Source organism: Sphaeramia orbicularis, chromosome 18 (assembly GCF_902148855.1).
Source record: "Sphaeramia orbicularis chromosome 18, fSphaOr1.1, whole genome shotgun sequence".
In the NCBI taxonomy this organism is placed as follows: Eukaryota; Metazoa; Chordata; class Actinopteri; order Kurtiformes; family Apogonidae; genus Sphaeramia; species Sphaeramia orbicularis.
The window spans coordinates 32,253,699-32,281,329 of record NC_043974.1 but is presented as its reverse complement, the minus strand read 5'-3'; the positions used below and the strand labels follow the sequence as shown (position 1 = coordinate 32,281,329).

General features: G+C 35.4%; 1 protein-coding gene across 1 annotated transcript; it reads left to right on the top strand.

Annotated features, from left to right (window-relative positions):
• The first annotated feature begins 559 nt into the window (after positions 1–559).
• Positions 560–26,026, top strand: LOC115438267 (N-acyl-aromatic-L-amino acid amidohydrolase (carboxylate-forming) B-like). The gene is made up of 7 exons (XM_030161740.1): positions 560–743; positions 3,162–3,421; positions 3,496–3,691; positions 5,750–5,843; positions 5,937–6,044; positions 8,120–8,232; positions 23,957–26,026. The coding sequence occupies exons 2-7, from the start codon at positions 3,162–3,164 to the stop codon at positions 24,200–24,202; spliced, it is 1,017 nt and encodes a 338-aa protein (XP_030017600.1). The 5' UTR covers positions 560–743; the 3' UTR covers positions 24,203–26,026.
• Positions 26,027–27,631: the final 1,605 nt, after the last annotated feature.

The window sequence follows — 27,631 nt, the reverse complement described above, 5'->3', positions numbered from 1 at the left end:
ACTACAATGACTTTGAAGTCACTGGACTATAAAGAAGTGTTTCGCATTCAAGGAAAATACATGAATTAGTTCTGTAAAAACGTTTAAGACAGAAAAAGTCAATGGGATATGAGATGGTAGTTCGATTTCCGTTAAAGATAACCCTCTGCAGACTTCAGTCACTGTAATCATTATGTTACAGGCGCCTCTGCTGCCATGTCCTGCCAGCAGATTTATGTTTAGCCAATATTTCTGAAAGGCAGACTGGAACCTACCATCCTATACATGGGGCAGAGGTGAGGGTGGGGGTAGGGGTGGGGGAGGGGCTTAACGTCTGTAATGACCTGACAGCTGTTGAGGAAGCCACTGATGCACCACTCACATCCCACTCAGGACACACCCTGCCCGTCCGGTACAGAGTGGTGGAGTGCAGTGGATGGTGGGAGTTTGCACAACAGCAGAGGGATGGGAATGCTGAATCAGTGAAACCGCATGAAAGCCTGGGAGAGGGTGGAGGAGGGTGGAGGGGGGTAGTGGGGGTGGGGGGTAACAGTCAGGGTAGACGGGGTAAGATGTGCTGGATGATGCCCGAGTAGAATGCCCTGTCATCTGATTTCCTCAGACAGTTGAAGCAGTTTACCTCCTGACTTCACAGACTCTGAAGTCACTTTAACCCCTGAGCTGAAGTAGGATGTTCAGCTTCTAGAGGTTTAACCCTGGAGCTGCTCACTACAGTTTTCAGCAAGAAAAGCAAGAAAAGCCAGGTAAGATTTCACAGATCAATATCTCTGCTTTGGGTTGCAGTGTTTTGTACAGCACCGGGGTGGCCTCACATCCCAGTTCTACTGTGATCAGTGCTGGTCCAGGACCGACAAGAACAGAAACTAGGAACACTTTATATTCACCAGTAACTACACGTTTAGTAGCATCCACTGGGATTTTGGTTAGACATTATAATGCCGCATTCTGCATGAAACTTTCCCTTAGAAAATGTTGAATAACTTCCGAACCACTGTCCTATCAATATCCTATCAATATATGTGAATAATTGATGGACACTGGATGTTTAGAGGCTCTGTTGTGAATGTGAAACACAGTCATCTTCTACATCACAGGTGTCAAATATGCGTCCTGGGGACCAAATCCGGCCCGCCAAAGGGTCCAGTCCGGCCCTTGGGATGAATGTGTGCAAAATGTATGCAAAAATGACACTGAGATGTTAACAATCATTTTCGTTTTGGTTCCACATTCAGACTAATTCAGTCTCAGGTGGATCATAGTAACCTATAAACACTCACAACTCCAAATTTTTCTCTTTGTAAATGTAAATGTTTTCATGTATTTACACTAAAACAAAGTATAATTTCGCAAAAATATCTGAATAACCTGAACAAATATGAACAACCTGAAATGTCTTAAGAGAAGTACAATTTTAACAATATTCTGTCTGTTACTAAATGTTTTGTGTGTTTGTAGATCCACTGTGATCTATAAGTTATAATGTACATGTGTAAATGATACACTGAGGCAGAATATTGTTAAAATTACACATTTTTTTCAGTTTGTTCGTATTATTCACATTGTTTGAAAGGATATTTTGTAGATGCAAACATTTTCATAATGTAATTTTACTTTTTTTCACTCTAAATCATAGAGAAAAGTTTGAAGTTGACATTATTTATATATTATTATATTATAATTTTACTGGTCCGGCCCACTTCAGATCAAATTGAGCTGAATGTGGCCCCTGAACTAAAATGACTTTGACACCCCTGTTCTACATCATCGATTCACCAAATGACAGTGGTTGGAGACACTTGTTTTTATGTTCAGGTAATGATATATTTTGCTGAGAAAGTAACTTTTTCCTCAGTTTTCTCTGTTTTGATGTAATAACCTTTGAATGTACTCTTATGAACATCTACATGATCAGTAAATTATGTATAGGAAAATACACGATTTTCACCAAAAAAAAAAAAAAAAGCAAAATGCATATCATAATATTACTATAAATCCTTTTGGAAAGATTAAATGTATCCAAATGTGGTTAAATATGTTGGTCTTAGAATGTGCCAAACATGTCAAAAAGTCAAGTGGAATGGGCTCCAAAATTAGCTTCCTCCATCCAGAAATAGTCGGGGGTTTATTAGAAGTCCAATGTAGCAATATATTCTTTCGGGTTAAAATATTATAGAATTTCCTATTATGTTTGTTACTAATACACTTATTTGGTAAGCCAAGGAGAAGAGATAGAGGATCAAGATCAATGTCAGTTTTGAGAATTTTTCTAATTTCAAGACGGACAGACTTCCATTTTCCCTGAATGTTCCTCTGAGCTTTTATGACATTTCACTTCAAAACGTAAACTGCAGAGGATAATATTAAAATAAATGTTAAAAAAAAAAAAAATCACATAGAAAAGGTTAATTTGGAGGTTATCACAAAAATGGTCGTATGACTTAAAGGCACAGGTGTCAAACATGTGGCCCGGGGGCCAAAACCAGCCCGCCAAAGGTTCCAATCCGGCCCGCAGGATGAATTTGCAAAGTGCAAGTTAGGGCATCAAACTCAACAATAATATCATAATAACCTATTAATAATGACAACACCAATTTTTTCTCTTTGATTTAGTGCAAAAAAAAAAAAAAAAAAGAGAATATTTACATTAACAAACTATCCTGTAACAATAAAATGTAAATAACCAGAACAAATATGAACAACCTGAAATGTCTAAAGAAAATTAAGTGCAATTTTAACAATATTCTGCCTGTTACTAAATGTTTTGTGCCTTTGTAGATCTGATCTGTAATGCAAATGTATAAATGATAAGTCGAGGCAGAATATTGATAAAATTGTACATATATTTCTTAACAAATTTCATTTTTTACAAGTTATTCACATCCTTTTTGTTTGGATAGTTTGTAAATATCAATATTGGCATAATTGAATATTATTTTTTGCACTAAAACAATTTGGAGTTGCCATTACTTAATGGCTAACATGCCAGTATTTGACTGGTCCGGCCCACTTCGGATTAAATTGGGCTGAATGTGGCCCCTGGAAAAAAATGAGTTTGACACCCCTACTTTAAGGGTTAAATATAAAGTATCACTGATGAATGCGTGTCATTGTTGATGAAAGACCAGAGCAGGTGCATCAGTGTTTGTGCTGCTGTCAGACAGATGGAGGTGGAAGAGGTGGAGAGGTTGCCAAGGTTGTCCCGGGTCGCTGTGTGTGGTGGTACCCATGGTAACGAGCTGTCCGGGGTTTATTTGGTGAGAGAGCTGCTGAAGGTAAAGAAGAAGAAGAAGAAGGAAGAGGAGGATGAGGATGGAGGGGCGATGTCGGTGCTGCTGGTGCTCTCCAACCCTCGGGCCATGCAGCAGTGCCTCAGATACATCGACACCGACCTCAACCGCTGCTTCACCCACGCCTGCCTGATGTAAGACGCTCATGATGTGGTAATAACGTTGTCGTGACGCTGTAAACGTCTCGGGCTGTGTCTCTGTTCTCCAGTGGGCCCACGTTAGACAAAACCCCCTACGAGATGAGAAGAGCCCGAGAGCTGAACGCCATGCTGGGCCCCAAAGGCAGCGCTGGGGCCATGGACCTGATCTGTGACCTCCACAACACCACCGCCAACATGGGCCTGAGCCTCATCACATACTCCGACCACGACTGGATCTGCATGCACATATTCAGACACCTCCAGGCAAGAACCCATGGCTTAGACCGGGGGGGGGGGAGTCATTTGAAATCAGCCCAATATGATCTCAAGTGGGTTGGACCAGTAAAATACTAACATAATAACCTGTAAATAATAGTAAGCCCAAAATTTTCTGTTTATTTTCCTCAGTTTTCTTTGTTTTGATGTAATAACCTTTGAATGTACTCTTTTGTGAACATGATCAGTAAATTATATATAGGAAAATACACGATTTTCACAAAAAAACCCACAAAAAACAAATGCAAAATGCACATCATAATATTACTATAAATCCCTTTGGAAAGATTACATGTAGAGAAAAATGTATTTGGAAGTTACCACAAGAAGTTGTATAACTTTAAGAATAAATCAAATCAAATTAATGACTGAAAACACATCTTTATGATACTTGATTAACCTGTTTCTATCTTATAATTTAATCGTGCTTTTAGATGTAAAGCACTTTGGGCTTCTTTATGTTGTTGTAAAGTGCTACATAAATAAACTTTGATTTGATTTCATGGAATATTATCCATTCAGAATATTCATCATTAATACTGATTATCATTTTGTTGGTTTTTATGTATTTTATTACTCAATAACACAACTCTCATTGTTCCAAGATTTAAATAAAAGGTATAAATGGCTCATAGTAGATGAACACAATGAACACACACACGAAAAAAAATGTCATAGATGTTTTCTTGTACAGAAATAGCTTCATAATCATCAAAGTATCATTAAAATGCAGTTTCTTGGGACGAGAAAAACTGTAAGCCTTCACCTCAGAGTTATACCATGATCAGTGTTGATCCATGATGTGTAGAAACAGAAACCAGCAACATTTTATATGCACCATTCACTACATTTCATGTACAATTTAACTTTAATGTACATTTAACGTTATTTGCATCCATTTGGCTCTTGATTAGACATTATAATGCTTCATTCTGCGTAAAACTTTCCCCTCAGAAATGCTCAAAGACCTAAACAACCTAACTCCAACATTTTTTGTTTGTTTTAGTGTAATTTTAACAATATTATGCCTCAGTTTATTATTTACACGTGTGCATTACAACTTACAGATCACAGTGCATCTACAAATCCACCAAACATTTAGTAACAGGCAGAATATTGTTCAAATTGTACTTACTTGTCTTAAGACATTTCAGGTTGCTCATATTTGTTCAGGTTATTTACATTTATTTAAAATATGGTTTGCAAATCTAATTTACAAAAAACTATACATTTTCATAATGTAATTTAACCACATTAAAACTAAAGAGAAAATTTGGAGGTGTTGTTATTTACAGGTCATTATGTTATTACAGTGTTGTGATATATTTTTACCTCTTCTAATAACAAATACACAAAACAGATAGTAACAGGTATGGAACTGATAAGATTGCACTTAATTCCCTTAAGCCAGGGGTTCCCAAAGTGGGTTACACCTACCCCCAGGCGTACTTAGAAGAAGCCCAGGGGGTGCTTGACATTTTTTTGGGGAAAAAGACATTAAGTAAGTCATCATGTACCGAATACAAAATAAATAATGAGAATTAATACTGAAATATAAAAAACAATAAATACATTTATATAGTAGTTTTATTGTCAATCATCTTGTTTAAGCTTTGGTAACATTTTAAGAACATTTGTATTTTATATTATTCAAATGAGTTTATTTGAGTTGCTAAATATTATTTTTTGTTGATGAAAGGTTCATTTATTAATTAATGACCAATTTGTTTATTTTTCTTATCAATGAAAGAAGGCACAACATTTACTTTTAAAAAATGTGTTTTTTTATATATATATTATAGAAAATATATGTTGTATATAAATGTTGCTTGTTTACAAAGACAGACATCTTTGGCACAGGAACAAATTTTGCCTAATTTTTTTCAATCAAAAATTCTGAAGCAAGAGTTGGGGGTACTTGGCTAAAAAAGTATATTTTGTTTTGTAAGCAGCCACTACCTTTACTTTTTCTTAACTGAGCGTAAGTGAGTTCAGTAGTAAACCTTTCTAAAACATGTCTAACTTTTAGCCTGATGTCACTTTCAGAGGCAGATTCCAGACACACCAGTCAGATATATTCATTATGATGTCACATCTAAAGAATCGTACTCCCTCGATTCAGTCGGAAAACATGGATTTGGTATGAGTTATTTTTCTTCCAATATTGATTCGATAGATGTTGGAAATAGTCAGTGATCTCTGCTGTTTGTCTACATGACTCCATCTTCTGCAGCTATGGAGGTTGGCCCACAGCCCCATGGTGTGGTCAGGTCCAACATCTACACAACCATGAAGTCTGGAGTCCAGTATATGCTTGACTGGGTCCACTTCTTCAACTCAGGTACGATTACGTGATTTGTACTGTAGAGACCTTCACAACAGATATTTTGACTTATTGAAGGACTGGTTTAGGGGGACCTAACAGCAGAAATGGAATATAATATAATGACATGATTACATATACAGGGTGGGGAAGCAAAATTTACAATGAACATTTAGTTGTTTTTTTCTCAGCAGGCACTACGTCAATTGTTTTGAAACCAAACATACATTGATGTCATAATCATACCTAACACTATTATCCATACCTTTTCAGAAACTTTTGCCCATATGAGTAATCAGGAAAGCAAACGTCAAAGAGTGTGTGATTTGCTGAATGCACTCGTCACACCAAAGGAGATTTCAAAAATAGTTGGAGTGTCCATAAAGACTGTTTATAATGGAAAGAAGAGAATGACTATGAGCAAAACTATTACGAGAAAGTCTGGAAGATACTATTAAAGAAGAATGGGAGAAGTTGTCACCTGAATATTTGAGGAACACTTGCGCAAGTTTCAGGAAGCGTGTGAAGGCAGTTATTAAGAAAGAAGGAGGACACATACAATAAAAACATTTTCTATTATGTAAATTTTCTTGTGGCAAATAAATTCTCATGACTTTCAATAAACTAATTGGTCATACACTGTCTTTCAATCCCTGCCTCAAAATATTGTAAATTTTGCTTCCCCACTCTGTAGAGCATTGTGCATGCTAGCTCAATGGAACGGCCTCCAGATGTCACATAAGTTCAGCCAAAATGTATTTAATGTTACAAGTAACATCTGCTTTTTCCATACATTTCGAAGACAAATTGCAGTAAAAGAAGTCTATGGTTTGCATCACTGCTCAGAAATGTTTAGTGTTCTCTATTTAATTTCGGCCTGATCACAATCAAGCGTACCAGAAAGGGTGCACATATAGATAAAAAATAATAATGCTCTACCAAAAAATTAGACAGGCCATTTTATTTGTCTGATATTTCTCTTTTAAAGTCCAAAATATTTTTGTATTATGGTGTCTACTAAAAATTTTGCAGGCTCGTACCCCTGTCAAATCAGAAATGATTGGGTGTACAGACACTCCAGCCTAATAGCCTCCATATTTAATGCCTACAAAGATATACAAATGTTTCAGCACTCAGGATAATCATGGATTGTTTATTACATAGATGTTGTGTCCAAAGCATGTGTGCTGAAAAATTCCATATATTGACAGAAACAATAAAATTAGACCCACATATTTTGAATATGGTGTACGGACACTACTTGGTGTACGGACTCTACAAGATTGGAATGGAAATCTGGCTTACCACATGTTCACATCTCTGTTAGATCTGTAACTAAGTCTTCCTGATACAGGAGTAAATAAACATTTGTGAACAAGTTATAACAATATATCTACAAGGCATATACGCCATATTATTGATGGAAGTATATTGGTGTACGGACACTACATGAATTTTGGTGAACAACGCGCCATTGAAAACATGTGGTTCGACGTAAACCTCCATTTGCCACATTGTTTCCAAATTTTCTGCAGCCAGGGAGCATACCAAAATCTGTCTAGTTGTGCATATTTAGTCATAATAATACTGAAATAACAGGTTCCCATTCTATTATTACAATTAAAGGGCTGTAAAAGAAGGGTTTTCAGAACAAAATGGTTGATTGTCTTGATACGGAAAATAAGAATTGATAATCAAACAGCTGTTCAACAAAAATGATCAATAAATGAAAAGCAATGTGATGTGTGTATTTTGTGATTAAAAAAAAGACACAGGAGTTGAGTAGTAATTATTCATTGTGTTACAAAACATTATGTACAATAATTTTGCTCTCTTATAACAATAAAATTGTGCACATGTTTTCACGCTCATTGGGTCGCCATTTTATCAGTTTTTATCCGATTTTCTTCAAATTTGGAGGATTGCAAGATCTAGTAATAAGATGGCCACAGAAACATTTTGGGAATGGTTTTGGTGGGATCTTTTTTGCAATACTGATTAATAACTGATGCAAATATACTTGTGCACCTTGATTGCGATCAGGCTGTTTCCTACTATGTTTTTGCTTTAGCTCACTCTGTTTTCATTTTCAGGTGTTATTTTCGATGGAGGATTTATGGATGTGTTCACTGTGGTTAAACATATCGACTACCCGAGGGATGGTGAAACTCACAACATCACAGCAGCCATTCATCCTCAACTCCAGGTAATAAATCCACAGTTTACATTCAGTAGAGTTTTATTGTACGAGTCAAAATGAGTCTGTTTAGTAAACTGAAGGTGGATAATGCATCCACCATCTCATAGTTTTTACCAAAACTGAAGTTAGAGCTGGGCAAAAATGAATTGGCTTTAATAACAGAAAGCCGCAGTTCTGTTTCCTGTTCTGCAAAAGTTGATAGTGGGTTTTCTCAGGTGACATGAGCAGTAAAAGGCTGTTTTTCCACATTCAACAGAGATTTGTTTCCTCATCATTAAAAACTGCAAACTCTCCGTCACTGCATTTTGGACTTTACAGCATTCACATTACTGTAACTCCATAACACTATCCACAAACGACATCGGAAACCGGAGATCCTGAGCTATCCGACACTATATAACACTTAACGGCAGCAGTGTGGGACTCTATTACAAGTAGAAAGGAACTGTTTCAGAGACTTCCACATAGGTTCAAAAACACCTGGAAATAACAAAAAATATGAAGCCATGATATGGATACTGAATGTTCAAGACCAAAAAGTATGTATGAGGAGATGTAAAACAGCTGAAAGTTTAAGTTTCGTTATGGACATTTACAATTTTTTCTGATCATAAATATGTTGTCTGTTTCTTTTTTTTTACTAGAACACACTGTTTAAGCATTTATTACTTATATTAATGATAATTAATGGCCAGATACTGAAAGTTAAGTTCTTGTGCAAAAGAACTGGCAAAAAAGACACTGATTGACACTTTTACTGCAAAAACAACATGAAGACAATACTGTATTTTGATTAAGTCTTAAGTATGTGTATCATGTTTCATGAAGTTGAGTAAATTCTGGTAAATTGTGTGTTTGTGTGTGTGTGTGTGTGTGTGTGTGTTCTGTTTCCTGGAATGGCTAGTTACCTCCGCCAAGGAGGTTATGTTTTTGCCAGGGTTTGTTTGTTTGTCTGTCTGTTTGTCTGTCTGTTAGTGTGCAACATAACTCAAAAAGTTATGGACAGATTTTGATGAAATTTTCACGGTTTGTTGGAAATGGGATAAGGAAGAAATGATTAAATTTTGGTGGTGATCGGGGGTGGGGGGGCCCACGGGGGGGCCCATTTCCAACAAACCCTTAAAATTTCATCAAAATCTGTACATAACTTTTTGAGTTATGTTGCACACTAACGGACAGACAAACAGACAGACAAACAAACAAACAAACAAACAAACAAACCCTGGCAAAAACATAACCTCCTTGGTGTGGGGGGGCCCACGGGGGGGGGCCACTGATCAGCCTTGGCGGAGGTCTGCGCTCTCCGAGTGCTTTTCTAGTGATAGATTACAGTGACCTGGCACAAGGCAGAGGGATTGATGTGCCAACAAAAAGGAGAGGATGTTCCCACCAACACATTTCCAAAACACTGTAAAAGGGTCATTAATAACAACATCTTGTTTGGCTAAAAAGTTTACCATGTACGCAGCAGATAGTTAGTTCCTTTTATGGTAACAATTGTCGCTTTTTCCATTGGACATCTGCGTAAAACTTTACCGATATTTACTATATGTCGAAAAAACAGAAGCGTGCAATATCAGTTTTTCCATTAAGTCACAAATGCGATGACTTATTTATTTATTATTGCGAGATGACACGAGATGTCATTCCATAAACATGGTGATGAACGTAAATATGGTGTTGATTTACAGATATAGTTATTACCTCCTCCAAGGAGGTTATGTTTTTGCCAGGGTTTGTTTGTCTGTTTGTCTGTCCGTTAGTGTGCAACATAACTCAAAAAGTTATGGACAGATTTTGATGAAATTTTGAGGGTTTGTTGGAAATGGGATAAGGAAGAAATGATTAACTTTTGGGGGTGATCGGGAGTGGGGGGGCCCACTGATCAGCCTTGGCGGAGGTCTGCGCTCTCCGAGTGCTTCTAGTCATTATATTTTACCCCTCTATCTCGTACTAAATTAAAAAACGATTGGGTTTCCTGGTGTGTCCACACATACCGTGACATGTTTTTTCCTCTTCTTCGCTTGTTGTAACGTCCGTGTAATTCACCTGACTCTAGTTGCGAAAACGGTCTTTCCATTGCAGTTTTGCGTGATATACCATTTGCGCTACACCCAAAAAACCAACCCTTGCCAGCGCAAAAACTTTTTATTGAAAAATTAGACTTTTGGCAATATTGTCATTTTTCCATTCGGTCAATTTTTATGCACAAGTTATATTTGCGCAATTTGAGGGTCAATGGAAAAGTGACTAATAATGTCAGATCACCCCTGTATAAAACCCCTGTCGAATAAAGAATGGGGGAGATTCCCTGAGAGCATTCCAAAGTCATGGTTCTTCTTTATTTTGGCCACAACAACACCTAGGCGGCCTGTTATAATGGCAGTCTTAAAAGGATTAAATTCAATAAATCAGTGGATGACAATTTCTGGTTATTTATAGCTGCAGATCTATGTGACACAGTTAAAGACAACAGGATACAGTAATGTTTGATCCTCACTGCAGGGACATAGTAATAAAAATACATCACACTTATCTAGTGCTTTTTTGGACACTCAAAGATGCTTCACAAACAAAACAAAAGAACAAAGGGGCTCAAGAAAATGTAAGTTTGAACAGGTGAGTTTTCAGTAGTGATTTGAAGTTTTGTATTGAGTCTGAGTTTCTGATGTTTTGTGGGAGTGAGTTCCATAGGGTGGGGAGCGGCTGCAGTGAAGGCTCGGTCCCCCAAGGTCCGGTGCTTTGTCCTAGTGGTTGGAGTGAGGAGGTTGGTGTTGGCTGATCTGAGGCGGCGGGTGGAGCAGTGCTGCTGAAGGAGATCGGTGAGATAGCGAGGGGCCAGGTTATGGAGGGACTATAGGTGAGGAGGAGGACCTTGTATAGAGGGTATGCACGTGACATCACCACGAACGGAAGTCACTGCAGTTCCGCCCACTGAGTGGCAGAAAGAGGGAGTAGAGTAGCAGCGTTGGCTTCAATACTGTCTAAACTTAAGAACAATATTTAATAAAAGATGGGGAAGAGCTGTCGTACGATTGATTGTATGAACAGGTTTGAAAAGCAGTCAGAGCTTTTACAGACACCGAAAGACAAAGTAAAGAGATGTAGATGGATCCACAAATCCAGGAAACCAAACCTAGATCTGTGGATCCTGTTTCATGTCAGGTAACATTGATTTATGCTGTATTTTTGGGTAAAATCATACCTTAAATTACGTATTGTTTTGGCTAACGTTACTTCTTAGTAAAGTTCTTGGTTTCATGATCAGATCTTCCATGGTTTTTGTCTTCATTTTGTGATAATGAACCTTGTTCTCTACATGATTTGTAAACTAACTTAAACTGAGCAAACCTAGTTTTTCAAATACAGGGGAACTGGAGAATAAAGCTACGACGATTAGGGCCACATAAGAAAACAAGAAAAGCACTCGGAGAGCGCAGACCTCCTGCCCCCCCGTGTTTGTTTGTTTGTTTGTTAGCAAGAAAACTCAAAAAGTTAAGGACAGATTTTCTTGAAATTTTCAGGAAATGTTGATACTGGCACAAGGAAGAATTATTAAATTTTGGTGGTGATCGGGGGTGGGGGGGCCCATGGGAGGGGCCCCACTGATCGTCCTTGGCGGAGGTCTGCACTCTCGGAGTGCTTTTCTAGAAAAGACAGCGCAGACCTCCGCCAAGGATGATCAGTGGGCCCCCCCCACCACACCCAATCACCACCAAAATTTAATCATTTCTTCCTTGTGCCAGTATCAACATTTCCTGAAAATTTCATGAAAGTCTGTTCTTAACTTTTTGAGTTTTCTTGCTAACAAACAAACAAACACGCATGCACACAAAGCAAAGCAATCACAATACCTCCTGGTGGAGGTAAACATAGAAAATAAAGCTGATTGCTGTGTTTTGGATCATGTTCACATATGGTTTCGTCTTTGTGTGGTAGAGCTTGAACCTGCATTTGTAGACGTCCTGGTGAACTATTCACAGACACTTTGTACATGCAGCATTTCTCTGATTGGTGAACCTCTGCCCATCTTTACTTGAGACAGACTTTGCTTCTCTAAGATGCTCTTCTTACATCCAGTCACTGACCTGTTGATAATTACATAATTAGTTGCCAAATATTCCAACAGCTGTTTCTTTTAGTCCAACTTACTTTTCCACTCTTGTTGCCCCTGCCCCAATTGGAGATGTTATGTTGTCATCAAACTAAAAATTATAAGTTTTTTTTCTTTTTTTCCATAATGTAAAGTTTCCTGGTGTAAATACTTGATATGTTTTCTACATTCTATTGTGAATAAAATCTGGGTTTGAGAGATTGATATGATTTTTCAAAACACATTTTGCACAGTGCAGTACAGTGTTTTAATGAACTTCTCATATGTCATTTGATGGTTTTTACCAGCACTATCACAGGCAAGTTCCCTTTGATGTCAAAGTAAAGCTGAATCGGAAAATTTCCTCAAAAAATAAATAAATAAATAAATAAATAAAATAAAATAAAATAAAATAAAATAAAATAAAATAAAATAAAATAAAATAAAATAAAAAAACAAACAAAGGTGTTTTGACCCCAGTCAGCATGTTGAAGGTGCAACAGACTGGAATTCACCTGATAAATTTACTGTGACACACTGTTTTGGCATGTTTTTTTTTTTTCTCTGTGGTCACATTAGAGAATTTAATAAAGATTTATTTCCTCTTTCACACGTTGAATTCAGGCCAATTAAGGCATAACAATGAAGACTTGGCAGTTAAAGTTGCAGATCAATGAGATTCAATGACTTTCAAGACAAGTTATGTGTCATAATGAATAGGTCTTATTGTCATCATCTGTCATTAGGCTGGTGGTGATGAACTGCCCTGGTCTAGTACGATGAACTCAGACCAGTCATTGGATGATGCTGATCAGGAAGTTAATGTGAAAAACATGGCCAATGAACACATGAATATGATGCAAAATGATTTTTTTTAAGACAAAAGGCAGGGAAATTGTACATACTAGAGCATACTTTTTTCAGTATTTACATTCATATATAACCTCCTGAGACCCAGCCATGGGTTTTCTGTCCACATTTGTGGACAAGAGTTTCACAACTTTACACAAAAAAAAAAGAAAAGAAAAGAAAACTGTCCACCACAAAGGACATTCCATAAAAATGTTTAATACTGCATCTGAAAAAACTGTTGCATCATGAACTTTCCAATATAGGCACTTATTTAATAAAAAACAAAAAAAGCTTGCACTTGCTGACATTTGCTGGGTCTTAGGAGGTTAAGTTATATATTCCATATTGTCTTGAATGAATTAATGTCTTTTTTTTCTGTTTTACCATTGCCTGCAGGCACAAAAATATATTTTAAAGTGCAGTGTAGTTTGTGCATGTGACAACTAAACCTATCTTATCTTATCTTATTATAGATATTTTCCACCTCAACCTTTCATTACAGTTCATCGATACGTACAAACACGTTAAACACAGAGCACATACTCGGATGTGTGTTATATGATGAAAACAGGTGCATATAGGGTTAATTCTCCTGATCATAGTACTGATGAAAATCTGGAGTTGGTTCCCGAGCATTTTCAATGGCAGCTCCTGATGTGCACTAATGCTAATGCTAATGCTAACCACTGTGTGTAGTGTGTGTAAAATGCAGAGACCACATTTCCCTATGGGTATAATGAACCTATGAGTTAACCTATGATTAATATACAGTTTGTTTAGACTTTCTTTAACCATATCATATGAATTGTAGAACTGTTTATGATGATTCAGCACATACATTTATATACCTGACCCAGTACAGGTGCAGATCTGTGTGACTCAGTTAAAAACAATAACTGAATAGTGTGAACATGACTATCTATAATGGCATAATGATAATACAACAGTTAGAATCATAATGGTCAGGTGCTGTAAATAACAAGTGTTCAGAAAATGCAAACTCCGCCAAACACCCTGAACGGTGTGCATGTGTGGATCAACTATTTCTTTTGAAATTAAACAGTTTCAAGGTTGTTCCATACAGCAGAAAAAGTTGAAGCTTGGTACCAGTCATGTGTATGTCAAATTCTATTAAATTCCAATCAATATTTGTTGAGTTATAATGAAAAAATGTATCGTAAATGGGATTTTCAATGTTAAATGGAAATGTCCACAGAGTCCACATTCCACAGTGGATGTGGTCAATTTTGAGCCAGATACAAGATATTGTTATAAACTACGGGTGGATCAAATTGGAGGCTGATGGGAGTTGTTTATAATTTTTTTTATGAATTTTTGAAAATTGCTCAATGATGAGAGATAGGAAAATTTGAGATTTTATGACCTTGCTGTGATCTTGAACTTTGACCTACTTGGTCGAAAATTTAATGGGTTTGTCCCAGGGCCTAGGCCTATCTGTGAGTAAAATTTGGTAAAGATGGTTGTAATAGTTTTCCTGTAAAGTTGCTAACAAACAAACAGACACGCAAACAAACAAACACACAAAGCAAAGTGATCAGTGGTGATAAATTGCTTTGATCTATTTCTCATACATGGCTGTAATGCCTGTTCTCTAATTCAGTTTGCATTCTGGGTAGTTGTTACAGCACTATGAGAGTCATTTACAGTAACTTTTAATTACATGACAATCTCCATGTACAGCAGGGGTGTCAAAGTCATTTTAGTTCATGGGCCAGATTCAGCCAAATTTGATCTGAAGTGGGCCGAACCGGTAAAATAATAACATAATAATATATAAATAATTTCAACTCCAAACTTTTCTCTATGTTTTAGAGTGAAAAAAAAGTAAATTTACATTATGAAAAGGTTTACATCTACAAACTGTCTTTTCAAAAGATGTGAATAACATGAACAAACTGAAAAAATAAGTACAATTTTAACAATATTCTGCCTCAGTTTATCATTTACACATGTGCATTATAACTTATAGATAAACAGTGGATCTACAAACACACAAAACATTGAGTAACAGGCAGAATATTGTTAAAATTGTACTTATCTTAAGACATTTCAGGTTATTCACATTTTTTTTTACAAAATTATACATTGTTTTAGTGTAAATACATGAAAATATTTCCATTTACAAAGAGAAACATTTGGAGTTGTCATTATTTCTATGTTATTATGATAGTATTTTACTGGTCCTGCCCACTTCAGACTGAATTGTTCTGATGTTGAACCTGAACTGAATATTTTAGTGTCATTTTTGCATGTCACAAATTCATCCCAAGGGCCTGACTGAACCCTTTGGCGGGCCGGATTTGGCCCCCAGGCCAAACACCTGTGATATAAAGTATTAAATGTAACATAAACTGCATAAGGAGTTTTTGGGAATACATTTATAAAACTGTAGAAAAGTAAATGTTGTTTATTGACCTGCACAACACCTTGAGTTGTAGCACAGCTGGTAAAATGGCATTTCTTTTACATTTGTTCCACTTCAGAGTTGTTACTGTTTCCTTATTGAACCAATGTGTTTAAACAAATTCAGTGACAAAGTGTGACGCTCTGGTGCAGCAGAGCCAAATTTAATCTTACCTTCAGAGTGGAGTCTTCCTTCACTCTTTGTTAATTTTAGGGTGATTTTTGAAAGGTGTTACACTGTGACATAGCTTGAAGGTAAGACTTGATTTATGTCTATCAGGACAATAATATAATAAATGGTGATAAATCCCTTAGGAAAGGATAAACAGAGAGAAAAATTAATTTTGGAACTACCATATAAGTAACCCTGGGTCCTTATGGGTTAATAACCAAACAGAGGTGACTTTAATAACAACAAAAACAGCACTCAAAACTCCACAGTGTTAGCAGAAGAAATTGTAGGCTCCACCCGTTTTGACTTGGATCCAAAATTAAAAAAAAAACAAAAAAAACAAAAAACAAAACAAAAAACAAAACAAAACAAAACAAAACAAAAACCCAAAACAAAACAAAACAAAACAACAAAACAAAACAAAACAAAACAAACAAACAAACAAAAAAACAAAATAAAAGTTTGTTCCGGGTCGGTATTCCCCCTTTTCAATGAATATTATAAAAATTAGTGTAGTGGTGTCTGTGAAAGACTGACAAACATAAACAATTACATAAAATCCTCATCAGGCTTCGTAACACCAACACGTAAAAGATCAGAGCATCTCATCTGTAGAGACACAGTTCATTATTAAACCCTTCATTCCTCTGCATTTATTCACATGTTGCTTTGTACTGCGCCTTCTATTCATAAAGCTGCAATTACATTTTATTTTTATTCCTGTGCGTGGTGGCGGTAGATGAATACATATACCAGGAATGTTCACACTGTAGAACGATATGTATTTTCTGAGGATAGCTTTGTATTCAGACAGTAATTATCTTAGCATAGTTAAAATGCCTGAAGTTTGTGTGCCCTGAATAAGCTAGAACATCCACAGGGTATTTATGTGTGTTGTTTTCTTCTTTCTTCTTTTTGTCCTGCATAGTTTATACATCTATTTCTCTAGCAAGATACTATTGTTAGCATTGTAACACACAAAAACACATATTTGCCATCTGTTCTTTGTACCAAACAAGGCCACGTATGAATAGTAAAAATACTAATATGCTAATATCATACTACAGGCGCCGAGGCATGGCCATGAAAAGTGAAAAAGGAAGGGCAGGTTGATGTATGTAGCACAAGTCTGCTTTACAAAAATGAAAGTAACATCTAGAAGGAAATAAATACAAAGTGCTTAAAAAAATAAAAGATTAAAATATTAAGAAACATAATTAGAGGAGAGTACCCAATATGGGAAATCATACATAGAAAGAATAGAATTTTATAAAAACTATATTAAAACTTGAAAAGCGAAAAGTTGTCACAAGATTTTTTAGGACACTGGAGTTAATTTCAAAAATGAACCCCCTGAATCCTAATATCTGTTGGCGAAATTGTGGGTCTCACTTGGGGAACTGTACCCACATATTCTGGACATCTCCTAAAATCAGGCCTTTCTGGGATGATATATTTGTCGCTGTGAACACAGTTTTCAACCAAACATTTTCTAAAGATTTAAAGTTAGCTATTTTAGGCGTAATCCCAGAAAGTTTATAGGGAAATGACCAAAAATACCTCTTGCGAATTTTTCTAATGGCAGCCATTAAATGCATCACTATCAAGTGGTTAAAACCTGAACCTCCAACATATAACATTTGGATTGAGAAAGTGAGGGAAATCTATCAGATGGAGCAAATTACATATATACTTAGAATTCAGGGAGAGATATTTACAAAGAGATGGAGTCCCATGACTAAGTTTTTATTGTAATAAGCATTCAGAAGTGGTTGTATACATGCATGTTTTTTTTATATTTATGTATGTATGTATATTTGTATATGTATATATATTATTATTATTATTTCTTCTTTTTTTTTTTTTAATCTTTTTTTGTCATTCATGTTTCATTTGTGATTAATTGTAATCAATATCTACTGTAGATATAGATTTTTTTTTTTATTTCCATGTTTGCCATATGGGGATGTGTGATTATATATGTCAGTGTATGTAAAGTGTCTTATATATTTGGATGAGCAAAACTAGTTTAAAAAAAAAGTAAAAAAAAAAAAACTTGAAAAGCACTCGGAAAGCACACACCTCCGCCAAGGCAGATCACCTCCCCCCCTATCACCACCAAAACTTAATCATTTGTTCCTTGTGCCAGTATCAACATTTCCTGAAAATTCCATCCAAATCCGTCCATAACTTTTAGAGTTATCTCGCTAACAGTCAAACAGACAGACAGACAGACAAACCCAGATGAAAACATAATTACCACTGTTACACTTGCCAGAGGTTATGTGTAAGAGAACATACAGTCCTTCAGACTAGTGATAAGAAAAGAATGTAACTTATTGAGTTTTTTCAGTGGCACATGAAAAGAGAGTTGTTTTATCAGTGTCCAGAATCTGGCAAACCCAAGCGAAAGATTTGTTTCCTCATTAATGTGACAAGTTACAAGTGACTAACAGAGTAACTGGTTAATCTAAAAATTGCTCATAGGGGTGAATGTGAGTGTGATTGGTTATTCATCTCAATATGTCCAGGTTGTTATTGAAAATAAAAATCAGTTCTCAATTAACTTACCTAGTTAAATAAAGGTTAAATAAATAAATAAATAAGTTCAGATAAATCAATGGATGATGATGACTGGTCATTTATAGCATCAGATCTATGTGATACAGTAAGCAGGATACAGTATTGTTTAATACTAATACTTCATAATAAATAGGTTTTAGAGGTAACACTGCTCTACAGTTTCTTAGAAAATATCTGCTTCAGACATTAAATGTGCTAAATCTTACACACTTTAATAAGATGAATCAGAAAACAAATTACAGAAGTGCTGCTATGAGCTCATGTCTTCAATATATATGATGGTGTGTTATATGTTGGTTTATATACATTTATATAATGGATTTATAAAGGTTCCACTAGAAAGAACCTGAAAAGTGAATGTATTGCAATGGGCAAACAGTTTTCAACCAACAACCTTCCACACCTGGACTCACCTGAAACCAACCCCCTCCAGTTATTAAAACTGAAGAAGTCTCTTGGATGACAAATGAAACATTTTCTAAAGAGCTAAACCAAACCAGTTGAACCGAGAAGAACTACCAAGAAGAACGATGACCTGGGCAAATGAGAACCTACACACAGATATGCATTGTATTTGAAACCTACAGCCTAATTAAAAAAAAAAAAAGTTTGTCTGCTGAGTAAAATATAAGTGAATGCCAACTTTGATGATTTGCAGATGTCATAAACAGTAGAACATAGAAAAAAGTCAAATGATTAAACCAGGGGTGTCAAACTCATTTCCTTCCCACATTCAGCCCAATTTTATCTGAAGTGGGCTGAACTAGTAAAATAATAGCATGATAGCCAATAAATAATGACAACTCCAAATTGTTTTAGTACAAAAAATAACATTCAGTTATGCCAATATTTACATTTACAAACTATCCAAACAAAAGGGATGTGAAAAACCTGAAAAAAAAAGGAATTTGTTGAGAAATAAAAATACAATTTTACCAATATTATGCCTCGACTTATCATTTATACATATGCATTACAGATCAGATCTACAAAGGCACAAAATATTTAGTAACAGGCAGAATATTGTTAAAATTCCACTTAAATTTCTTTAGACATTTCAGGTTGTTCATATTTGTTCAGGTTATTTACATTTGATTGTTACAGGATGGTTTGTAAACGTAAATATTTTCATAATTTAATGTTATTTTTTGCGCTAAAACAAAGACAAAGATTTGAAGACATAATGTAATATTTTTTTCGCATGAAACCGAGAAGAAAATATACAGTCATTATTTTTTGTAGGTTATTCTGCTATTATCATTTTACTGTGGATCATATTGGTATTTTCATAATTTAATGTTGTTTGCACTAAATCAAAGAGAAAAAATTGGTGTTGTCATTATATATAGGTTATTATGATATTATTTTTGAGTTCTATGCCCTAACTTGCACTTTGCAAATTCATCTCGTGGGCCGGATTGGAACCTTTGGTAGGCCGGTTTTGGCCCCTGGGCCGCATGTTTGACACCTGTGGATTAAACAAACCACAAATTCTTTTATCAGTTAAATCAATTCCTGGTAATAAATGTTCCTGGGAATCTGGTGGAAAAGGGGCTTTAGTGTTGTCACAGGTGTTTTCAGACAGGTAGGGGTTAAATACATGAGTGACACCTGTAATTATCAGTCAGTTCCAGTAGGTGTGACTCTGCTGCTCTACTCCACAACATGTACCTGCATCGGGTTTATCCATATTTCCATTTAGTCTTATGATGTGGAGGCCAAATATGGGCTGTTGTTTTTGTGCTTTGTGCTTTGAGTTCAGCTCCTGCAGCTTTTTAACACTAAAAATGACGGTGAAAGTTAAAAGGACAAGAGATCACGGGATGTTTGATGTGATTTTGGTGACACTGAATGGATGAAATTAAAAATGAAGCACTTTTTACAGAAAACCTACGCTACATGAAGCAGGAAATGATGAAAACAGTGCGGTGTGAAATACAGAACACAGTATCAACAGGAACACATCTATTTCATGTTCATTGTCTGATGAGGCATGACAGTTATGCTTTGTCATTCGCCCGTAGCATCTCCACAAATAACCTGTGAAGCATAGTTTCTGTCAATGTTGTCACACAGGTAATCTTGATTTTGTTTTTATAGGTGCACTTGTTTTATTTGGCTGCAGTCTTATGAGACAAGACAGGTTTGTCACGATATTTATTTTAGATGAACAAACATAAAAGTCTTTATAATCAGTAAGTATGCAGTTTTTTTCTGTATTTATTTTGGTCCTGCTCACATCAATCTTTTTATTTCCTTTACTCTGCAAAAAGTAATACACATATGTCGTTACAGGTGTGATATGTGTTGAGTGAAATAAATCTATGTGTGATTCACATCTGTCATAGAAAACAAATGAAACTCATACAATTTTGGAAAAAAAAAAAGACGTCATTAAGATGGCACAATTTCTAATAAAACATCACAAACAGCACAAAAATTAACCTGTTAAGACCCTGAATATGTGGACATTAAGAGTTTCCTGCACCTCGTACTTCATTCTTCACCTCATTACAAGAAGAAGTCAGTTTCATATTTTTTTATGCTCATATGGTAATCAAAGTTGACACATTTTTGGAGAGGTTACAAGCTAATTACAAAGTGCTCATTTGTGGAACCACTGGGACTCATGAAGGCGTAGAAATCCTGACAAAAACCCTATTGTGTTGCAGAAAACACAAGTTTTCTGAGAAACCTTGTGTACACTGTGCACAATGAAACGACCGGTAAGAATAGGTGTGACCTGGTGCAACTTGAAAAAAAAAAACAAAACAAAAAAAACAAAACAGTCGTAGTCTGGAATACGGAACAAGGAAGATGCACAACTTTTTTTGGCTCTAATACACTGTGTTGTGGCAATGAGTTCGTAATCTGAGACCTAGAACAGAGTGTATATACGCCAAGGCAACATCAAGGCAGGATGGAATGGGCTCAGGTTCGAGACTGGACGCAGCAGAGGCAATGCAACAAATGTTAGAAATTCCAAATATTACAGACTGGTATGGATAGGATGCAGACAGTGGAAACCTAAACCAAGTGCTGGCAAAAGATTATGACATGTAAGAATATTGAGACAATAGACAACAGTCTTGGTTTCTGTTGTCTGACTCAGCTTTGAAGTTACAGAGCTTCGAACCATTCAGTCTTTTCCATGTTAGGTCAACTCCAAGTGGTCAATCTGAAACTCCACCCATGCACACATTTTACTTTAAACCAGGGGTGTCAAACTCCTTTTAGTTCAGGGGCCATATTCAGCTAAATCTGATCTTCAGTGGGCCGGACCAGTAAAATAATAACACAATAACCTATAAATAATGACAACTCCAAATTTTTGTCTTTGTTTCAGTGTAAAAAACCCCCATTAAATTATGAAAATACGTTTATAAACTATCAAAAAAAAAAAAAAACAAACCCTGAAAAAAACTGAGATTTAATTAAAAAGAAGTAAGAAAATTTAGTGCAATTTTAATAATATTATTCCTCAACTTATCATTTCTACATGTGCATTATGGATCAGATCTACAAAGACACTAAACACTGAGGAACAGCAGAAAAATGGTTAAAATTGTGCTTAATTTTCTTTAGACATTTCAGGTTGTTCATATTTGTTCAGGTTTTTCACATTTTAGTGTTACAGGATAGTTTGTAAATGTAAATATTTTCATAATTTAATGTTATTTTTTGCACTAAAACAAAGAAAAAAAATATAAGTGGTTAATCTCTAGATTTTTTTGACTTAATTGAAGATTTTTTTGGCTTAATTGAAGATTTTTTTTTACTTAATTGAAGATTTTTTTTTGGCTTAATTCAAGATTTTTTTTTTTTTTTTTACTTAATTGAAGATTTTTATTTTTTGGCTTAATTGAAGATTTTTTTTTACTTAATTGAAGATTTTTTTTTTTTTTTGGCTTAATTCAAGATTTTTTTTTAACTTAATTGAAGATTTTTATTTTTTGGCTTAATTGAAGATTTTTTTTATGTAATTGAAGATTTTTTTGGCTTAATTCAAGATTTTTTGCTAAATTTGAGATTTTTTTTTGGCTGAACTGAAGATTTTTTGACTTAATTGAAGATTTTTTTGGCTTAATTGAAGATTTTTTTTGGCTTAATTGAAGATTTTTTTTTGGCTTAATTCAAGATTTTTTTCCTTAATTCAAGCTAAATTTTTTTTGCTTAATTCAATTCAAGACTGTGGAATTTTTGCACTTGGCAAAAACATCCCAGGGGCCGAACTGGACCCTTTGGCGGGCCGCATTTGGACCCCGGGCCGCATGTTTGACACCCCTGCTTCAAACATTAAAAGGTATACTTGGAAAGTGAGGTCAGTGAGGTATTCCTTTTAGAGGAGAGGGTAGATGGAAAAACCCTGACATGTCAGTTTTAGACAGTGAAGAAAAAAAAACAAGCCTGACATGTTCACGGCAGGTGCTCATATGTCATGTCACGTTTAAAATGAGAACACTGGAGATTGCAACATACCTCACTTTCTTTGTCACAGTGAAAATGAATCTTAAAGGGGTCATATTTTGCTAAACCCACTTTTATTAGTCTTTGGTTCATTTATTTGTGGATTTGAGGACCCTAATAGTTCCAAACGTTTGAATTTGAACCCTCCAGGTGCTACAAAGCTGTCTTTATATTAATTCTGGCAAAAAATCGAGTGGATTTCTACAACCTGTTTTAATTCCCTCTTAAATTTCTTACGTTTTATAACTAGTTACGTCATGATATTTTCACATATAAGGTCAAGTCTTCCAACGAACATTTCTCCGAGTACGACGTAATTGTTTGTCAGCAGCAGCGGTTGTAGTCCATACTGAAAATATGTCCAAATTTCAAGCTGATCACCTAAAATGTTCAGTTGTTGGTTGAACGGGACAGAGCAGCACAGCCAACAACCCGGAGGGGGTGGGGTGTGAAGTGGCTCATTTGCATTTAAAGGGCCAGCGCTCAAAACCACCTTTCTGGTGTCATTACTCAGAAATAGGGTTGAAGATGGATCTGTGGAGTTGAATTAATGAAGAATTCAGACCCAAGCAGAGCATTTACAGTTTATGTAGACCACAGGGAAATGTTTGAAAATACATAATTCCATTTAAAAAAGCAAAAATATCACTCCTTTAAAGATATTTTTTTAAACCACAGTAATAATGTTAAATAATTCAGAAAATCCACAGTTTTGGTGTTGAGAATAAAAATGCACTATTAACCCTTAAAGACCTAGAACTACTTTGGTGTTGATTTCCAAATGAATCTTTCTCCACATTTAACCTTTCCTATGTAACTTATTGCCATTTATTGTAATGTTATCCTCTGCATTTGACATTTTTCAGCGAAAATCTGGTATTTTCCTGTATTTAATTTACTGATCATATAGATGTTCTTAAAAGCTCAATGCAAATTCAAAGGTTATACTTAAACAGAGAAAACGGTAGCTTTTTCAGCAAAAAGATGACAAATTTGTACATGTATTGATAGGATTAATGCATCAGAAGTTATTAAACATTTTAGATCAGTGGATGTATTTGATCACAGGCAGATATTTAGGTCTTTAGGACATTCTTCATTAATATTCAGCTGAACTGTGTATTTTTTTTTCTCCTCAGGATCGTGACTTCTGCCTCCTTCGACCTGGAGACCCACTGTTCCAGACATTCTCAGGTGAAACCCTGCGTTACACCGGCAGTGAACCTCTTTATCCTTTCTTTATCAATGAAAGTGCTTACTACGAGAAGGGCATTGCGCTTTGCTTGGCTCGAAAGAGGCGTGTGAAGATTCCATCGGTCCGAGTACAAACAGAGGAGGAGGAACGACAGAACGAGCAGAGATATACATCAGAAGAGGAGGAGTGATGCGATATGGATTAAAAGTGACTTGACTGTGAAATGTGTTTTTTTTTTATAAAGCTTTTATTGAAATGACAGCTGTTTCTTGGATCACAAACAAATGCATGTGTTTGCAGTCATACATATTTAGGTGCACAATTAAGTGTTCACTGCAGATCCACAAAAGCACAGTCATACATTTGTTAAGTCACACTACAGTGGATTTGGGAATAGAATTAAAGGCTGAATATGTTCAATATAATCTGATTGAAAAGCACGTTTACAATAATGCCTTTCAACCCACACACAGTGCAGTATTTCACAGCCACTCTTGAATCTTATAACACCATGTGAGACTTCTACATTTACTTAAATATACAGTGTGATTTTTTTTTTTTTTTATTAGGGTATTACTGGTGTTTTTATTTCTAAATGTATCTAATTATTGGGAAAATAACATTGTCAAAAAATAGAAATTCACTATCAACCACTACAGCAATATTCAAAATATGTTCAAAAATAATTTAAGTGCAAAGGAATACCTGTAGCTTATCACAATATGGCCTTCAAAGTACATTCATAATGGCTGACAGGATAAAGCAACGCACTTTCAACCCTGTTGAATCTGTCATTTTTGTGATTTGACTGAGCTTTTCTTTTCCAGAATGGTGAAAACCAACAAAATATAATCAAAGAACCGATAGATAAAATAAATAAACACAACTGAATTCACATAATTATGCAGAAACCAATAATAGAATGAGCATATAAACAAACACAAACTATATAACCACTACTACGTCGAATAGATGAGAAGTTTTTTTTTTTTTTCCTACAAAAGCCTACAAAATGAGTCAAATTTTTAAAAAATACGCTTGAAAATAGCAAACAAAACAATGCACTGGGTAAAGAATCTATATAACGTAACACAGTCTTGGTAATTGTCACAGAAAAGCAGCAGGCAAACGTCAATTGATTGGTAAAAACAGTAGCATACTTTCAGTCACAATCACTGTCACTCCCAAGTAGTTGTAATGCCCTAAATATAGTGTAAAGCAGGTCATTGCACAACAGCAAACCTTTGTCAAAGTAAGTTTCTCAAGGATGCTATTGAGATTGTTTTCGTCAGTGGGGAGTGTTACTTGAGGCATGCATGTCTCAAGGACGTCTGTCAGGTGTTAACAGGTACAGTAATTTAATATCTAACCACCCCCACATGTGGTGCTCTGAATACATGTGATTCTTGCAGCATGATTGAAAATGTCAGCAAAAAGGTTAGTAAAACAGTCGGTGTGTTTTAACCTCACACTGCATATCAAGACTACATATTTTACTGTTGCAGAATGTTTAACAACCTACAAAGAGTTATTCAAGGTTAATGTAGTTGGATGTCACTCACTCTCTCTTCCCTCATCAGCTGTGACCCAAAATTATACTGTGGTAAAGGCATCACAGCCAAGTTGTTCTTTTAGTAGTTCATCATAGGACTTCACATCACTGTAAACAAGTGAATAATGCTATGTTCACTATGCAGGTAAAAGTAGACCAAATCTGATTTTTGTTTTACTCAAGTGACCCTTTTTTTTTTTTCTTTGTAATGACAGTCTGAACAGCACAAATCAGACCCCAGACATTTTCATATGTTGTCTTAAATCGGATACATATCTGGTGTTTTGCAATGTGACTTCAGTCTGAATTGTCATGTCGCATTTTATCCGACTTCATGTCATACGGCAGAGAAGGTGGAACCCGGTGAGATTCATATTTACTTCCATAAACAGTGTGCTTCAGGACTGTATAGTGTTCACACATGAGTCTGATGGTGTCACATTTGATTAAAATGTGAACAACCGCGCAAAAAAAAATTCAATTTCAGCAAAAAATGTGAATTAAGCATAAAGACCTGCAATGTGAACGTAGTGTAAGATACTGTAAGATTCTAACATGAGGGAGGTTTGGAAGGGTTTGTCTGCTCTGAGAATGTCAAAATTAGATTTGTATGTTATATAAAATTATTCCACACTTGCTGCGTGATCACAAGTCTGTTTAAAAATCTATTAAAATATTTTTTGTGCTGTGACTGGATGTATTCGTGGCCTTATCTCACTAAGTTTATTGGCATATTAAGAGTCTGGTCTAAACCAGCTCTAAAGGTAAAGTTTCATGAGATGTTTTTGTTAGGATTTGACGCTATATAAATAAAATTTGATTGATTAAGCTGACTCCAGCAGCATAGTGTCACTTTGTCAGATACAGCTATAAGAAGAAACTATTATTTGTGATTTAGTGATAATTTTTCATTTTGAAACACCAACATTTAATATTTTCTGGTTTAAAAATATAATTTACATTCTTTTAAGTGTGTACGGAGACATTCTGAAACCATTCATTCTTTCAGTCAGGGATGTAAAATCATTTCAACAAAATGCTGAAAATAACAGCTAAGCTAAATCCACAACAGACCTGTATGTTTATGAGGAGTACAGATCAGGGGTGTCAAACATATGGCCCGGGGGCTAAAACCAGCCCGTCAAAGGGTGCAATGCAGCCAGTGGATTGAATTTACAAGGTGCAAAAAATTACCCTGAAGACACTAACTGTCAAAAATGTTGAACTCATTTTAGTTCAGGGTTCAAATACAGAATAATATAGTCTCAAATGGATCGGACAAGTAAAATAATTACAAAAAAACCCTATAAATATTTTAAGCTCCAAATTTTTGTCTTTTTTTTTTTAAATATGTTTTTTTCTTTATAAGTGGAATTTCAACAATATTATGCCTGTACTTGTAGATCCACTGTGATCTGTAGCTCTAATGTACCAGTGTAAATGAGAAGTTGAGGTAAAATATAGATAATTCATTAACGCTCATATCGGCTAAAATTTGCTTAGAGGTCTTATTTCCGTCTTTGTGCATTAGAAATCAATGTAAGTGAATCCCCAAAGGAACTTTGTGTTGGTAAATGCAAGTTATGCAAATTTACAGGATTTCAGTTCTGTTCAACATGTTGATGGTCATATGAACTATGTTTTCAGCTCAAAAATGTCCAATTTCATCACAATTAATGCTATATTTTCATGTCACAAATGGCCAAGTTATATTTGAACTGAATTTACCTGAAAAACAAATATTCTATTCTTTTAGATTCCCCAACTTTTCTTATAAGATTCTATCCTACATATCACGTTTTATTTTTACAGGTTGCAATATGGAGTATGGTGCTGATCCATCCTGCTTATGTTACGCCAAAACATACATTAAGAATGTCACACGTCACTTTTTAAATCAACAGTTTTCTAATAATAAGCATTTTTTATAAAGAAATAACAATTCTATATTGTTATTTACTCTTTAGTATGATGATAAACTATACAATAAATAATTCTGATCCTAGTTTTTGCACAGGGATCATTAGTGTAAACGGTGACATGGCTGCTGAGCATCAGTATGATGGG

Bases quoted from the DNA above. Each gene is read 5' to 3' on its own strand.
- LOC115438267 (XM_030161740.1), top strand. From the start codon at position 3,162: ATGGAGGTGGAAGAGGTGGAGAGGTTGCCAAGGTTGTCCCGGGTCGCT. The intron at 3,692-5,749 runs GCAAGAACCCAT...TGTCACTTTCAG, and splicing joins ACATATTCAGACACCTCCAG to AGGCAGATTCCAGACACACC. The intron at 6,045-8,119 runs GTACGATTACGT...TTTCATTTTCAG, and splicing joins GGTCCACTTCTTCAACTCAG to GTGTTATTTTCGATGGAGGA.